The sequence below is a fragment of the Notolepis coatsorum genome (assembly GCF_963971535.1).
Source record: "Notolepis coatsorum genome assembly, chromosome: 18".
Lineage (NCBI taxonomy): Eukaryota > Metazoa > Chordata > Actinopteri > Aulopiformes > Paralepididae > Notolepis > Notolepis coatsorum.
This window is the reverse complement of record NC_140182.1, coordinates 19024632-19041108: the sequence shown is the minus strand read 5'-3', so window position 1 is coordinate 19041108 and position 16477 is coordinate 19024632. Positions and strand designations below refer to the sequence as shown.

At 44.7% G+C, this 16477-nt stretch overlaps 1 protein-coding gene across 1 annotated transcript in view; it reads left to right on the top strand.

Annotated features, from left to right (window-relative positions):
- Positions 1–12224: 12224 nt before the first annotated feature.
- The window catches only part of LOC311245255 (E3 ubiquitin-protein ligase TRIM47-like), a gene marked incomplete at its 3' end in the record, with an annotated part of 32904 nt that continues 28651 nt past the window's right edge, over positions 12225–16477 (top strand). Inside the window, exons 1-2 of the mRNA XM_084335090.1 lie at positions 12225–12482; positions 15559–15933. Of these exons, the coding sequence (XP_084191216.1) occupies positions 12252–12482; positions 15559–15933 (606 nt within the window). The 5' untranslated portion in view covers positions 12225–12251. The remainder of the gene's footprint in view (positions 12483–15558; positions 15934–16477) is intronic.

Below are 16477 nucleotides of genomic sequence, written 5' to 3'. Positions count from 1 at the left end.
CTAGACTACACACTAATCCCTCACAATAGTACTACTACTTAGCACGACTAAGTACTTTCTAAAGCACAGCTGAAACCTTACAATTATTCTGATACTACCACTATTAGGGGTGGGAATCACCAGTTTCATCATGATACGATACGATATCGATTCTTTGGACAACGATACGATATTTGCCGATATCACAAAGTCTCTCACGATACAATACGATTAGATTAGATTCAGGTGCCTGCAATCGATATGAGATGATATCATATGCCCATTTAACACAATCAGTAACATTTAGATCAACTAAAAAAAGGTAACGAAAATATCATTTGACATTTGTATTTTTGAGCTCTTCCAGACATTTAAAGGAAAATCAATCTATTGTTTTTAATACAAATAGACCTCCTGTTCACTGTAAAGTGCCACGTTTTGATATATTGAGCTTTAAACTTTAAGCTCCATTTTTTGGAACTAAAAACTCAACCTAAAACCCCTCCCTACCGCCCTCTCCCAAACCGTTCCTACAACAATTTGTTGATGTTGCATGATCATGTATAGGCCTACATTTATTATGTATTATATTGTTTATGTTTAAATAACATTTAAACATCAAACTCCTCTGACCTCATCTGGTCTTTCCAAAGACGCGCGCACACACACACACAGAAAGGGAGAATGCTATGCTGTAACGTCTACACACACGGAGCTACTGCTGTTGTTCTTGGGCGGATATGAGACTCGCCACAGGATTTTCAAAATAAGAGTATCGATATGAATCGATCTTATTACATTGCATCGATCCGATTCGATTGTTAATAATTACATCGATGTATCGATCTGGATCGATGTATCGTCCCACCCCTAACCACTATACTGTATAACACTATAAATATAGACTATAGGCTGATCTCAATTCAAATATCTCTCTCTCAATCTCTCTCTCTCTATCTCTCTCTCAATCTCTCTCTCTCTCTCCTCCAAAACCTCGTCGATTCTGGGGTCGCGCAAACGTTTTATACCTGTGGTCACATTGGCCACTGCATCTGGCCAATCAAATGTCAGATTCATTGTGGGGTACAATATTCACCCTCATGTGATAGTGTTAGAAAATAGGGAGACACTGCCACCTAGTGAAATTTGAGAGGAAATGCAGTTTCCGGTTCAAATTTTCTGCCAAAAGCTCGGCAGTGAAGTTCAGACGGGGAAAATCGAAAAAAGGCAACTTGAGCATGGCCGGGAATGACGTGTTTAAGCGTTTCCTGGCAACCAAAGTGTTAATTAGTGCTGTCATCGATAATTTTTTTTTTTTTACTAATTAATCGCACAGTTTTCTGTCATTAATCTAGATTAGTCTACGTAACCTCACCTGTTAACTCGTCCCATGAAATTCTAGATCTTTTTTGACAGCAACCAGAGAGGTCGCCATTTCGCAGCAGCAACAGGTTCCCAGCACTTTTGCAAACATTTGCTTGTTTCTATCGCAAAAAAACATTTTGAGAGAAATCAAACGTCTTACTATCAGACTGGATTTGTCAGTGGATGAAACCATCGACGATTTAGAAGCGTTTATTCACGTGTTTTATGATAATATGTCGGCTAAAAAGGCCGCTGGACGGGAAAGAAAACGCAGCAGGAATCAGGTGGGCTCTAGCGATACAGAGTATCCACTTCTTCTTGCAGAATTAAAAGTAATGCGTGAGTCTGTCAACTATGCAAAAACAGCTGGAGAAGTTGGATCTTTTAAAAAAGCTAAGTGACGACGTGAAGGAGTTAAAGGAATCGGTGGAATTCAATAACTCCCTAATTGAAGTCCTAAGAAGGACACCGCTTCTCTCAGGGCTGACGTTATTAGACTACAGAAAGTCACAATCGAGCTCCAAGAAGACAACTATAAAACAGCGAATGATGTCCTGGATCTTCAGAACCGAAGCATGAGAGACAATATAATTATACATGGGCTTCCTGAACAAAGTGGTGAAGAAAGAGGAGGTAAGGGAGCTTACATAAAGTCGGAGCAGATCGTTCGGTCTTTCTTGGTGGACAGTCTCAAGATGACAAAGCCAGACGCAGACGCAATCCGCTTCTGCAGAGTGCACCGTCTTGGACAATCCAAGCCTGGGGTCCAGAAGTCTCGTCCCATAGTGGCGATGGTAACGGAGTCCAGAATGAAGCACGCCATCATGGAGAGAGGCAGAGAGTTGAAAGGCTCTACCTTCTCGATCACTGATCAATATCCATCGGAGATCATGAGGAGACGACATTTACTACATCCAATCATGACGGACGCCAGAAACAGCAATAAAAAGACCCGTCTGTTCATCGATAAACTCTTCATCGATGGACAGATGTATCGCAACTCCGACATCACATATTGGCTGACGGGCGGTGATGAAAAAGCACAGGCTGGACGCTAACGTGCAGTAAACAATGGCGCAGGCTTATGACGGTACACACACGCTACTATGGTTGCTAAGGTAACAGTGTCACACTCTGTTAATCTGCCAAAAAAGGGTATGTTACTTGCTCATTTGAATGTGTGTAGTCTGAGGAACAAGATGCATGAATTATGCCACTTGGTAGAATCAAATAATATACACATACTTGCTATCACAGAAACACACCTCATCTTTTGGTGATTTAGAGGTTGCTATGCATGGTTACAATCTGTTCAGAAAGGATAGAGATAAGAATGGTGGCAGAGTTCTGATTTATGTACAGAATCATATTCCAGCTAAAGTACGATACGACTTAATGAAAAATGAAATAGAAGCCTTATGGTTACAAATACAATTGCCAAATTTAAAACCCATATTAATTGGATGCTGTTACAGGCCACCAAGTGCCAATTCAAATTATCTACATGGTATATGTGAAATGTTAGACAACACAGCTGATTGTAATAGTGAAATATATTTCATGGGAGACCTGAATATCAATGCCTTCAATGAGAAATGCCCCATGTGGAACAAGATTGCATTAGCTGCCAAAATGTGTAATATGACTCAGGTAATGACATCACCAACTAGAATGGCCACAAATAAACATGGGGCCATTACAACAACCTGCATTGATCATATATATACTAACAGGCCAGAGCTCTGCACTAAAGTGTTGTCACTTACAGTTGGTTTTAGTGATCATAACCTAGTAGCCATTGTACGGAAGACTAAAATACCTAAAGCTGGCTCCAAGATAAATTATAGAAGGTCTTATAAGGGGTTTAATCCAGCACAATTTGTGGAGGAGGTAAAGAATAAGCAATGGTTTGATGTTTGCCATGAAGAAAACCCAGAAAAAGCACTGGGAGAATTTATGAAGTATTTCATGGGGATAGCCGATCAGCATGCTCCAATGAGAAAATGGTCGGCACGGTCAAATTGTGCACCGTGGTTGAATAATGAGATGAGAAGTCTGATGGTCCAACGAGATGATGCAAAAAAAACCGCAAATAGAACAGGCAATCCATGTGACAAACAACATTACTGTAAACTAAGAAACGCGGTAACAAAATTGAATAAATGTAGAAAGAAGGAATACTACATGCAGAAAATCAGTGATTCTAAAAATGATAGAAAAAAATGATGGATAACGTTAAATAACATAATGGGGAGGAACTCAAACATGCATCCTTCCTTTATAGAAACAGAGGGTAAATTCCTTACCAAGCCAGCAGATATTGCAAATCATTTTAATGATTACTTTACAAATAAGTAGACAAGCTGAGAAATGCCATGGGTGCAGTCGATGACACAGTGTCACATAACATCATTAAAGATTGTATCATGAAGGAGAGGCAGTGCATGTTTGAGTTCCACCATGTTACAGAGGAAAATGTTGAAAATATGCTTTTACACCTGTCTGATGATAAATCTCCTGGTATTGACAACTTGGATGGTAAACTGCTCAAAATGACTGCCAAATACATATCTAAGCCATTAAGTCACATCTTCAATAAATGTCTAGAGCAAGGTGTGTGCCCTGAGATCTGGAAGGAAGCCAAGGTTATCCCATTACCTAAGGACAAAAGAAAAACCTTCGCTGGTTCCAATAGTCGACCCATAAGTCTCCTCCCAGTGTTAAGTAAAATAATAGAAAAAATTGTATACACCCAAATTCAAAACTACTTTTTAAGTAATAGTCTGATAACGAATTACCAACATGCATATAGAGATGGTCACTCTACAAGCACAGCACTTGCCCAAATGACCGATGAATGGTTTAAGAGCATGGATGATAGGAGGCTTGTTGGAGCTGTCATGTTAGACTTTAGCGCAGCTTTCGATGTGATCGATCATAGTCTGCTGCTGAACAAACTCAAATGCTATGGCTTTGGCTCTGTTGCTATGTGTTGGATGGAGACCTACCTGACTAGGAGAAGCCAGAAAGTATTTTTCAATGGGAGCTTTTCTGAAAGTAAGGTGTTGCAGTGTGGGGTCCCACAGGGAAGTTCGCTTGGGCCTTTGCTATACTCAATATTCACAAACGACCTCCCTTATGTATTAAATAAATCTAGGGTAATCATGTATGCTGACGATTCGACAATGTACAGTACATCATCAACATGTAGTGAGTTAAACAATATACTTGGAATAGAGCTTAAAGCCATAACAGACTGGGTCAACAATAACAAACTGGTACTCAACATTGCAAAAACAAAAGCAATGGTATTCGGATCCAGGCACAAATTAAGCAGCGATCCACAATTAAGCCTGACTCTGGCTGGTCAGCCAGTGGAACAGGTAAAAGAAGCTAAGTTGCTTGGCATGGTTCTTGACTCAGGTTTAAAGTGGACAAAGCAAATTGACAGTATAATAACAAAAATAGGAAGGAGCATAGCTGTGACAAGAAAATGCACAAAGTATTTAACACCAACCACTTTGAAAGAAGTCATCCAGGCTCTGGTTTTGTCACATCTTGAGTACTGTCCCGTCATATGGTCATCAGCAGCAAAAACACAAATACAGAAACTACAAATAGCTCAAAATAAGGCTGCAAGGCTAGCCCTCCACTGTTCAAAGCGCACTAACATTGGAGCTATGCATAGACAATTATCATGGCTTACGGTTGAGAAACGTCTGCAATCCCGTCTCATTACTTTTCTCAGAAATGTTCAAGTTGTCAAAAAACCACAGTATTTCTATGATCATATAGTTTACATAAGAGAAGAACATGGCCATATGACTAGACAAGCTACGTCAGGCCATCTAATGGCACCTAAACCGAGAACAAATCTACTAAAATCTTCTGTGACTTACAGAGCTATAATGGAATGGAACTCATTGCCAAGCTACTTAGCTGAAATAGAATCCAAGGCTACCTTTAAGAGGAAGTTAAAGTGTGAGTGCTGCTCAGGAAGCACTATTTGTTTGATTTGAGTTATTTTAGTTATTTTAACGTTGGTTGTGTTTAAGTTGATGGCGGTGAGTGCTGCTCAGGAAGCACTATTTGTTTGATTTTAGTTATTTTAGTTATTTTAGTTATTTTATTTGAATGCTTTTTGCTGGTGGATATCTTGTACAATATCATTCTAACTGATGTTGATAGTGATGTACTGTAATTGATGATGTGACTGATGTTGATATTGATGTAATGTATTGATGTTGATGCTGATGATGATGTAATGTATGTATTGATGTAATGTAATGTATTGAATACTGTTGTACATTTGTGCGTGCCGGACCCCAGGAAGAATAGCTTTTGCCTAGTGCAAAAGCTAATGGGGATCCTAAATAAACATAAACATACTTAAGACCGAAGCTTGTAACAGATATTTACTTGAGTAAAATCATGGAATTAATGTAGAATCAACAAAAAGAAAGTATATTTAGATTCAAATACTATTTTAATAGCTTTCTTTGATCTTTGAATAGTTTCTGTAAGGTTTGGCTCTTTCGCCACCACAGGCTTCTTGAAGTACTGTGATGATTGGTCCGCTGCTCTCCCACTCGCTCTGTCCCTTTAAGTTTTCTGTTAATCATTTCATTCCCCTATTCACACGCTTCTTCCCAGTGACGTCGTCAGAGACGTCGTTGATTGGTTCTCTCCCGTCCGCACGCTTTTCAATCACATTCCCCAGCTGTCACTGCTTGTCAATCAATCAATCCCGTATTATTTATACCCCGTTTCTCCACTCTAGTTTTGTTGGATCGTTTTGATATTTCTCTGTTTGCATTCTCCGTTCCTGCTGCTGCTGCTGTTGCTCTCTGTGCTTTACCTCCAGGATATTCCAAGAAGCCTTCCTCTTGGACACCTTTTCCCCGTGGCGACGCGCTCGCTCCGCTGCTGTTCCAGCACTCATTACGCACTACGTCTGGGTGAGTTTTTTTTACTGACTGTCTTGATCAGATTCCGTTTTCGTGTGTTTCTATAACACTGAAGATTACCACCTTTTTTATCAGACAGTCACTCACCCAGCGATCGCCTTTTTGTTGTTCTCACTGGGATAATATTTTTGGGACTTTACATCTCCCACTGTGTGTAGTTCACACCGAAGATATTATTCACATTGGATTGTTTTTTTGGACTTCACTCTCAGTGTCTATTTTTGCACCGAAGATAGTCACTTGGGATTGTGTTTTGGAACAGTGCTCACCGTGTGTATTTACACGAAGATATTCACTTGGGATTGTGTTTTGGAACAGTGCTCACTGTGTGTATTTACACGAAGATATTCACTTGGGATCGTGTTTTGGAACTTTGCTCACTGTGTGAATTTACACGAAGATTAGTTCACTTGGATAACTTTTGTATTTGGGTACAAGTCACCTCTCCTGTTCTCCTGCTCGTTCCACCTGCACCCTTGTTGACTCGCTCCCTCTCTCTCGGTCCCGCAACACTTCGGAGATTCTGCCGAGAGAAGTCTGCAGAGCGGCTCAGACGTCAGCATCTGCTACCCCCTACTACCACCACGGGAGAAGCTGCAGAGCAGCAGAACATTTTCCCCCTTGCTTGTGTACCTGTCTTTTTTGACTTGCCTATTCTGTGCTCATTAATTAGTCTCAATAAACAAGCCCTTGTTTTTGGCAACTCTGAATTCCTACTCTCTTGTGTCGTGCGTTTGGGGTCGGTGTCAAACCATAACATTACGATCCAACCAATATGACGACCCCAGCCGACACAGAGAGAGTAGTCACCTTGGGCATCGAGGGGGTGGTAAGGCGTGCCCTACGCTTCCATCGCGCTCCAGGCAATGTACCGGTTCATCATCTCTTTGTCCCCAACTCAGTCCGGTCCCGGGTCCTCCAGTGGGGCCATACCAGCCGGTTCGCCTGCCACCCGGGCGTTCATCGCACGTTCTCCTTCCTGGCTCGTCGATTCTGGTGGCCCACCATGAGGAACGACGTCAAGGGGTTCGTACTGGCCTGCGCGGTCTGCGCCCGCAAGAGAGTCAGCACAGCAGCGGCAGTCCAGTTAGAGTCAGCCAAGGAACACAGCCTACAGCTGGATGCGGCTGCAGCTGCTGTACAGGGACTCCGAGAGCAGGTCCTGCTTATTCAAGGGTCCCTGGCTGCTCTGGCGGGACAACAGTCAGGTATTCTCGCTCAGCTTCACTCGCTGAGCGACACCGTTAATGCCTTACTTCCCTCACATCCTTCAGGAGCATTCCCCGCAGCCCCAGCAGATCCCTCACCTCGGGAACCCCGTCTCTCCGTCCCACGGCTGTTCGACGGCAATCCCGAGGAGTGTGCCACATTCATCATGCAATGTGAGTTGGTTTTCCGTCATCAACCAAGCCGTTTTACTGCTCGAGGGTCCCAAGTGGCTTATATGACGAACTTGCTTTCAGGCCATGCTGCCCAGTGGGTCACTTCCTCCTGGGCAATGGATGCAGATTTTGTTTTCTCCTATCCAGACTTCGTGGCGGAGCTCCGCAGAGTGTTCCACCATCCAGCCCGAGGTCTGGACCCTGGAGCCCGGTTGGGGACTTTCCGACAGGGGAGCGGCAGGGTGACGGACTATGTCCTGGAGTTTCGACTGGCGGCGGTGGAGAGTGGATGGAACGACCCTGCACTTCGCCTAACCTTCATGAGTGGGCTCAGTGACGCAGTCAGGGACCAGCTCGCGACCCGGGAGGAACCTGATTCCCTCGAGGACCTGTTCAGCCTCGCCATCCGCATCGACGGACGCCTCCAGGAGAGAAGACGTGAGAGAACCCGACGGGGACCCCCAGACGCACCCCCCGAGGACCACGACCTCGAGGAGGATTTCAGTACCCCAGACGTACCCCCCGAGGACCACGACCTCGAGGAGGTTTTCTGTACCCCAGACGTACCCCCCGAGGACCACGACCTCGAGGAGGTTTTCTGTACCCCAGACGTACCCCCCGAGTACCACGACCCCGAGGGGGTTTTCAGGGAGTCCAGGGCTCAGGTCTTTCCGCCTCGCCGGCCTTACGACTGTGCCATCGACCGCCGCTCAGGGGCTCCCTTTCCTGGCGGCCGCCTCTACAGTGCTGACCGCCCTGCCCCCTCCGTGACTGGTGGGTTTGTTCCCTCCCGAGCCGTGACCGAGGAGGAACCCATGCAGCTGGGACGCAACCGCCTTAGCCCGGCCGAACGGGAGTCCAGGCTCTTCTCCGGCCGTTGCCTCTACTGTGGCCGGGGTGGACACCGTGTCTCCAATTGCCGTGCCCGGCCAAGAGGACCAGGCTCGCCAAGACCCCGGGAGATCCTGGTGAGCCGTCTTTCCTGTTCCCCCACCCGTGCACCACCCAACCGTCTGGCGGACGTCACCCTAGCCTGGGTGGACCAGCGGGCGGCGGTGGGTGCACTCATGGACTCTGGTGCTGAGGGGAGTTTCATGGACGTTGGGTTTGCCACCCGGGCCAACATTCCACTTGAGGACCTCGAGAGGCCCTTGGAGGTCTTCGCAATGGATCATCGCCGCCTGGCTGACGTCACTCAACGCACCTGTCCAGTCCTTCTCACCGTTGCTGGTGACCACGTTGAGAGGCTCCAGTTTTTCGTCACCAGCTCTCCTCTTGTCCCTGTGGTCCTGGGCAGGCCCTGGCTCGCGCTGCACGAGCCCCACATCGCCTGGTCCTCCGGTGCCATCAAGGGGTGGAGCTCCTCCTGTCGTGCCCGGTGTCTTCAGGTGCCGTCCGGCCCCCTCACCGGGTCCCAGTCCCCGTCTCCGGCCTCCCTCGCCGGTCCTCTGTCCACGTCTCCGGTCCCCCTCTCCGGGCCTCTGTCTTTGTCCCCCTCTCCAGTGCCCCTGATCGCCGGCTTCCTTGGGTCCCGTCCGGGCAGGCCGGGGCCGTGTGGGTCGCCGGGTGGCTCCCGTGGAGGGGGGGGTACTGTAAGTTTGGCTCTTTCCCCACCACAGGCTTCTTGAAGTACTGTGATGATTGGTCCGCTGCTCTCCCACTCGCTCTGTCCCTTTAAGTTTTCTGTTAATCATTTCATTCCCCTATTCACACGCTTCTTCCCAGTGACGTCGTCAGAGACGTCGTTGATTGGTTCTCTCCCGTCCGCACGCTTTTCAATCACATTCCCCAGCTGTCACTGCTTGTCAATCAATCAATCCCGTATTATTTATACCCCGTTTCTCCACTCTAGTTTTGTTGGATCGTTTTGATATTTCTCTGTTTGCATTCTCCGTTCCTGCTGCTGCTGCTGTTGCTCTCTGTGCTTTACCTCCAGGATATTCCAAGAAGCCTTCCTCTTGGACACCTTTTCCCCGTGGCGACGCGCTCGCTCCGCTGCTGTTCCAGCACTCATTACGCACTACGTCTGGGTGAGTTTTTTTTACTGACTGTCTTGATCAGATTCCGTTTTCGTGTGTTTCTATAACACTGAAGATTACCACCTTTTTTATCAGACAGTCACTCACCCAGCGATCGCCTTTTTGTTGTTCTCACTGGGATAATATTTTTGGGACTTTACATCTCCCACTGTGTGTAGTTCACACCGAAGATATTATTCACATTGGATTGTTTTTTTGGACTTCACTCTCAGTGTCTATTTTTGCACCGAAGATAGTCACTTGGGATTGTGTTTTGGAACAGTGCTCACCGTGTGTATTTACACGAAGATATTCACTTGGGATTGTGTTTTGGAACAGTGCTCACTGTGTGTATTTACACGAAGATATTCACTTGGGATCGTGTTTTGGAACTTTGCTCACTGTGTGAATTTACACGAAGATTAGTTCACTTGGATAACTTTTGTATTTGGGTACAAGTCACCTCTCCTGTTCTCCTGCTCGTTCCACCTGCACCCTTGTTGACTCGCTCCCTCTCTCTCTCTCTCGGTCCCGCAACACTTTGGAGATTCTGCCGAGAGAAGTCTGCAGAGCGGCTCAGACGTCAGCATCTGCTACCCCCTACTACCACCACGGGAGAAGCTGCAGAGCAGCAGAACATTTTCCCCCTTGCTTGTGTACCTGTCTTTTTTGACTTGCCTATTCTGTGCTCATTAATTAGTCTCAATAAACAAGCCCTTGTTTTTGGCAACTCTGAATTCCTACTCTCTTGTGTCATGCGTTTGGGGTCGGTGTCAAACCATAACAGTTTCTCTCCTGTGAAATACAAATGTTCAACAAAACCATCAACATTGACTCGGCTTTAAAGACCTCTTTCTTATATCCGCAACCTTTTAAAGTGCAGATTGGCTTAGAGGACGATAATGTATCAACTACCAGTAATATAAATCATATTAAATAAACACTCACCGTAACACCCACTCTACTCACTTTAACACACTTTATATTTATTAACAAAGAGACTTGCACTACAACTCATACCTCATTGCACCTTACCCTAAGTTGTACCTGATTCCATTGCTGCATTGTACCTCACTGTTACTCCTTTTTTTACTCTGTATTGCATATATGTGTATTGATTGACTGAACACTTTTTGTTTATGTACTCTTGACTTTTTCTATTTTATACTTTTTATCTATTTTATCTATTTTATCTAGCACACTCTCAGGAGCTCATACAGAAAAAAGCATTTAATGGAAAAGTATTCTGTATTTTACAGAGAGAGAGAGAGAGAGAGATGGGGGGGGAGAGAGAGAGAGAGAGAGGGGAGAGAGAGAGGGGGGGAGAGATAGAGAGAGAGAGAGAGGGAGGGGGAGAGAGAGGGAGAGAGAGAGAGGGGGGGGGATTGATTGATTGATTGAAAACGTTATTAACAGATTGCAGAATGGGTACAGTACAGTACAGCTCAATACATACAATTGTTAAGGGGATGCAGACCAGAGAAAGACTTTCGTCTTGTTTACATCAGGGTCCCCCATTTTCAATCCATCGTAACATATATGACATACATGACATACAGATAGACAGTACTGCTACATCTATACATTTATGACATACCAGATTTGCAGATACAGTACTGTTTGTGATACAAAAAGAGTCCAGAAAAAAGAGTATATACATTTGACGTAGAAACTGTACATTGGATTGGGTAGGTGGGGGTGGGGGGGGGGGGACTGTACATTGGAGGTGCTTGGGTGGGTGGGTGGGGGGGGGGGGTTGGGTAGGAGTGGCGGGGGGAGGTTGGGTAGGAGGGGTGGGTGGGGGACACTGTACAAACAAAACTGTACATTGGAATATTGACAAGACCATACTTGGTAATTTACTGTACATTGGAGGGGGTTGTGTTCGGACATTTACAGGGGCCAGTTTCGAGTTGCAGTCTCCCTTAGGTGTTTTTTGAGAGTGTTTTTGAAAGTGGGTAGTGATTCACATTCCTTTACAGCTTTGGGTAGGGCGTTCCACATTGATGTGGCATAATTGCGGGAGAGAGAGATGGGGAGAGAGAGAGAGAGAGAGAGAGAGAGAGAGAGAGAGAGAGAGAGAGAGAGAGAGAGAGAGAGATGGGGAGAGAGAGAGACACCATCATGTTTCAGTAGAGCTTTATTTAACTGAGGCTCTGTCCCCTCTGCCCACCCAGGACTTACATGCAGCATCTTAAGAGCACCACTATGTGTCGCTGTAACACAGGCTATAAACATGATGCCTGTTATGTAACAATCACTTCTGTTCTCGGTATATACTGTATTACATGAAATGTGGTGCTTGGAGGTGTAAGACACCAAATAAATAATGGAAACATTAAGTTTTGTCTTCACTGTCTGCATCCTATATTATTTAAAACCACCCCAAAGACATTCTTAACGTTCTATGCTGAGTTAAATTCCGCCCCCTGGGAAGAAACCAGGAAGTCCCTCCCCTTCTCCCACTGCCTTTTCAGAGAAAACGAAACTTGTTTTGTCTCTTGTCGAGTAGACAGCCCTCAGAGAGAGATGTGGGTACAATGGCCGAACAGCAGGAGGGGGTTGTGTTGGACAAGGACCAGTTCTGCTGTTCTATCTGTCTGGACCTTCTTAAGGAACCAGTTACGATCCCCTGTGGACAGAGTTACTGCAGCAGCTGTATTGGAGATAGCTGGGACCAGGGTGAGAAGAAAGGAGTCTACAGCTGTCCCCAGTGCAAGCAGAGCTTCAAGCTCAGGCCTATGCTAAAGAAAAACACCATGCTGGCAGAGGTGGGTGGCACCTTGCATGGCTCTGCCGTCGGTGTGTGAATGTGTGAGTGAATGGTAGAATGTGAGGAACAAATTGTTAAGCGCTTTTGGATAAAAGCACTATACATTTACCAGTTTAAGAGGGGAACAGATGACCTATGGCCCAAAACTGGGGGAGGGCCCTCCGTGTGTTTAGTCTTTACTAAAAGGTTTGTGTCAAAATGTTGTTTTAAAAGTTCAAAAAAGGTGTTTTCTTCCTGTGCAGGATATTGAGCTTTTTGTTCTAGGAACATTTTAAACATAAGGGCATTTGTGAATGTGCGATAATAACAATGCTAACATGGGAAACATATGTTTACATTGCCAAAGCCAGTGTTAAAACAAACTAAACAAAACAATGAAACAGCTGAGATCAGTATGGTGCGGATAGTGTAGGAATATTTGTGTGATTCACAGTCTTTATTGTGGTTGTATTCTGTTGGATGTCCTTTTCTTGTCATAGCAGCTCACAAATCTTGCTGCTGTGTTCGCACATTGTTGTGCTTCACCCAGTAGGTATGGAAGTTTTGAGTTATATGCCATGTCTTCAAACTCTCTTTGGGTGTTTGCAATTTGTGGGAAGTATATGTCTCTGATGTCTTGGTATAGTGGGCAGGTTGTTAAGAAGTGGAGCTCGGTTTCCACCTCTTCTTGTGTGCAGTGGGTGCACAGTCTGTCTTCTTTTGGGAGCCAGGTCTGCCTATGGCAGCCTTTCTCGATGGCTAGGCTGTGCTCGCTGAGTCTGTACCTAGTCAAGGATCTCCTTAGTTTAGGATCAGTCACAGTGCTCAGGTATTCTGTCACCGTGTATTCTCGGGCCAAATCTCTCCCGAGGGCATGATGCGCATTGTCTGGTGATTTGGTGAAGAACTAGGAAGTTTCTCTCTCTCTCTCTCTCTCTCTCTCTCTCTCTCTCCCCCCCCTCTCCTGTGCCTCTCTATCTCTGCTGTGTCCCTCAGTGATTGGCTCTGGCGGCAGAGCAGAGGCGCTGGCTTTGCAGACAGAGCAGAGTGTAATGGGAGGGTCCCTCCCTCTTATTGCACCATAGTGATATTCAGTCCAGTGACGTGGCTGTTGATTCATAGCTAGAACACACTCGGCTCACCCTGTAGCTGCTGTCTAACAGCTTATGCTTATAGTAGACTCAATAACAACAAATATCTCTGATTGTCAGTTTTGCGTATTGGGACTGACCCCCCCCCCCCCCTCCGTGTGTTTAGTCTTTACTAAAAGGTTTGTTTTAAAATGTTTTAAAAGTTCAAAAAAGGTGTTTATTTTCCTGAGCCTTTTGTCCTATGAACATTTTAAACATAAGGGCATTTTTAATGTGCGATAATACCAATGCTATCCAGTAACCATACTAATCCTCATACAGTGTTCCTACACATTTCAGAACTTTTTTCCTGGCCTACATTTCTTTGATTGAATCTGAAGTTTTTGGTCAGTGTGCAATATGAAGTAACTTATGCTAATAGTAGCCTCAATAACAACAAATAGCTCCGATTGTCAGTAGGCCATTCATTTTGCGTATTGGCACTGACCCCCCCCCATGTACATGAAGAGAGACAGAAACACATGTAATTTCTCATTGCAGATGACGTATTATGTTTTCCTTGTTTTGTGGTTTGTACATTGGAGGTAGTTGGGTGGGTGGGGTGGGGGGGATCGGTAGGCGGCGTAGGGGGTAACTGTACATTGGATTATCGACAACCTTACTTGGTCCCAACTAAGAAGGGGGTCTCGTGTATTACTGGGTTAGGACATTTACTGTACATTGGAGAGGGTTGGGTTAGGACATTTACAGGGGCCAGTTTCGAATTGCAGTCTCCCGTAGAGCTCCCGTGTTGTGGTCGTGGTATTCACTGACCTTTGGGAAGTATTTTGACATGTACATGGGTACCCTAGTCGTGTAGTGTATCTTGTAGACCAGGCCCATTGCAAGTTGCTGTACTCTGTCGTCTACTCTAAGCCATCCTAGGTTGTCAAAGTGGGCAGGGGTGAGGTGGGTTCTAGGGGTAAGGTCAAGCAGTACTGTAGGGGTGGGAATCACCAGTTTCATCACGATACGATATCGATTCTTTGGACAACGATACGATATTATCTGATATCACACAGTCTGCCACGATACGATACGATTCGATTCAGGTGCCTGCGATCGATATGAGACAATATTATATGCCCATTTAACACAATCAGTAACATTTAAATCAACAAAAAAAAAGGCAATGGAAATATCATTTGACATTTTTATTTTTGAGCTCTTCCAGACATTTAAATGAAAAATAATATTGTTTTTAATACAAATAGACCTCCTGTTCACTGTTTTTGGTTCGTTTTTCTTTTTTTTTCTATGTTAATATCCTATTCACTGTCAGAGCTGTATTAAGGTGCAGTACTACGTAGCCGCCCAACAGCAGGGACATGTTTTGGGTCACAGAATAGATAGATAGATAGATAGATAGATAGATAGATAGATAGATAGATAGATAGATAGATAGATAGATAGATAGATAGATAGATAGATAGATAGATAGATAGATAGATAGATAGATAGATAGATAGATAGATAGATAGATAGATAGATAGATAGATAGATAGATAGATAGATAGATAGATAGATAGATAGATTGATATCTCGCAGCTCACAACAGTATACAGACATTGACCGTTCCCATACAGTTATTACACGTTATGTCTGCATCATGAATTAAAAATAAGTACATGATAAAATTCAATTAAATCATACCCATCAATATTCATAGGAGCGTGATTAGATAAATATAGATAAAAGCAGGTGTATAAAAACAGTGTATAAAAACAGGTGTAAAAACAGGTGGTCAGTGTGCAATATGAAGTAACTTATGCTAATAGTAGACTCAATAACAACAAATATCTCTGATCGTCAGTAGGCCATTCATTTTGCGTATTTGCACTGCCCCCCCCTCCCCCCATGTACATGAAGAGAGACAGAAACACATGTAATTTCTCATTGCAGATGTATTGTTTTCTTTGTTTTGTGGTCATCAGTGACTGAGCCGTCCTCCTTCTGTCCTCCTAGGTGGTGGAGCAGCTGAAGAGGACAGGGGGCCAGCAGGCTTCTGCCTCTGCTGCTCTGACCTACGCCGGACCAGGAGACCTGGCCTGTGATTTCTGCACTGGAACCAGACGCCACAAGGCCCTCATGTCTTGCCTGGTGTGTCTGGCTTCTTTCTGCAAGACCCACCTCCAACCTCACCACAGTATCCCTGTGTTGAAGAAGCACAAGCTGGTCAAAGCCACGGCCCGACTGCAGGACAAGATGTGTTCTAGTCACAACAAGCTGCTGGAGGTCTACTGTCGTACGGACCAGCAGTGTATCTGTTATCTGTGCACCATGGATGAACATAAAGGCCACGACACGGTGTCAGCTGCAGCAGAGAGGACTGAGAAACAGGTAGGACCAGAACATCTACTTCATGACGAAGATCACATTTAAAGAATGAGGAAGGTCCACAATGAACAAAGGTGTTTAATTAGATCATCACGAAACACAAGTGAAACAATTACTGAGGAAAATAGACCACAACCTGGCACAGGGTAGGGTAATGGTAGAAAGACATAAATATAGGCAATAGAAGTATAATAAAAAATAAATGGTGTATAAGAATTTGAGAAGGTAAACAAAAAAAAATGTGCAGATGAGGGTCTGTATGGCACATCAGTTATAGTATATGTTGCAATAAAGAATTAGAAGTGTGTTTGTGTGTGTGTGTGTGTGTGTGTGTGTGTGTGTGTGTGTGTGTGTGTGTGTGTGTGTGTGTGTGTGTGTGTGTGTGTGTGTGTGTGAACTATAGAGTTTATGGTTCACCTTTTTACCACCAGAGAGACAACGCCTTTTGCTCGGCATTCACAGGAGTCAGCACAAACAAAGTGCAATGGCCAAGCCTCACCCAGTGCGATCTCATCAACAGCCCAATTGTTTTACTCTGCAACAGCTT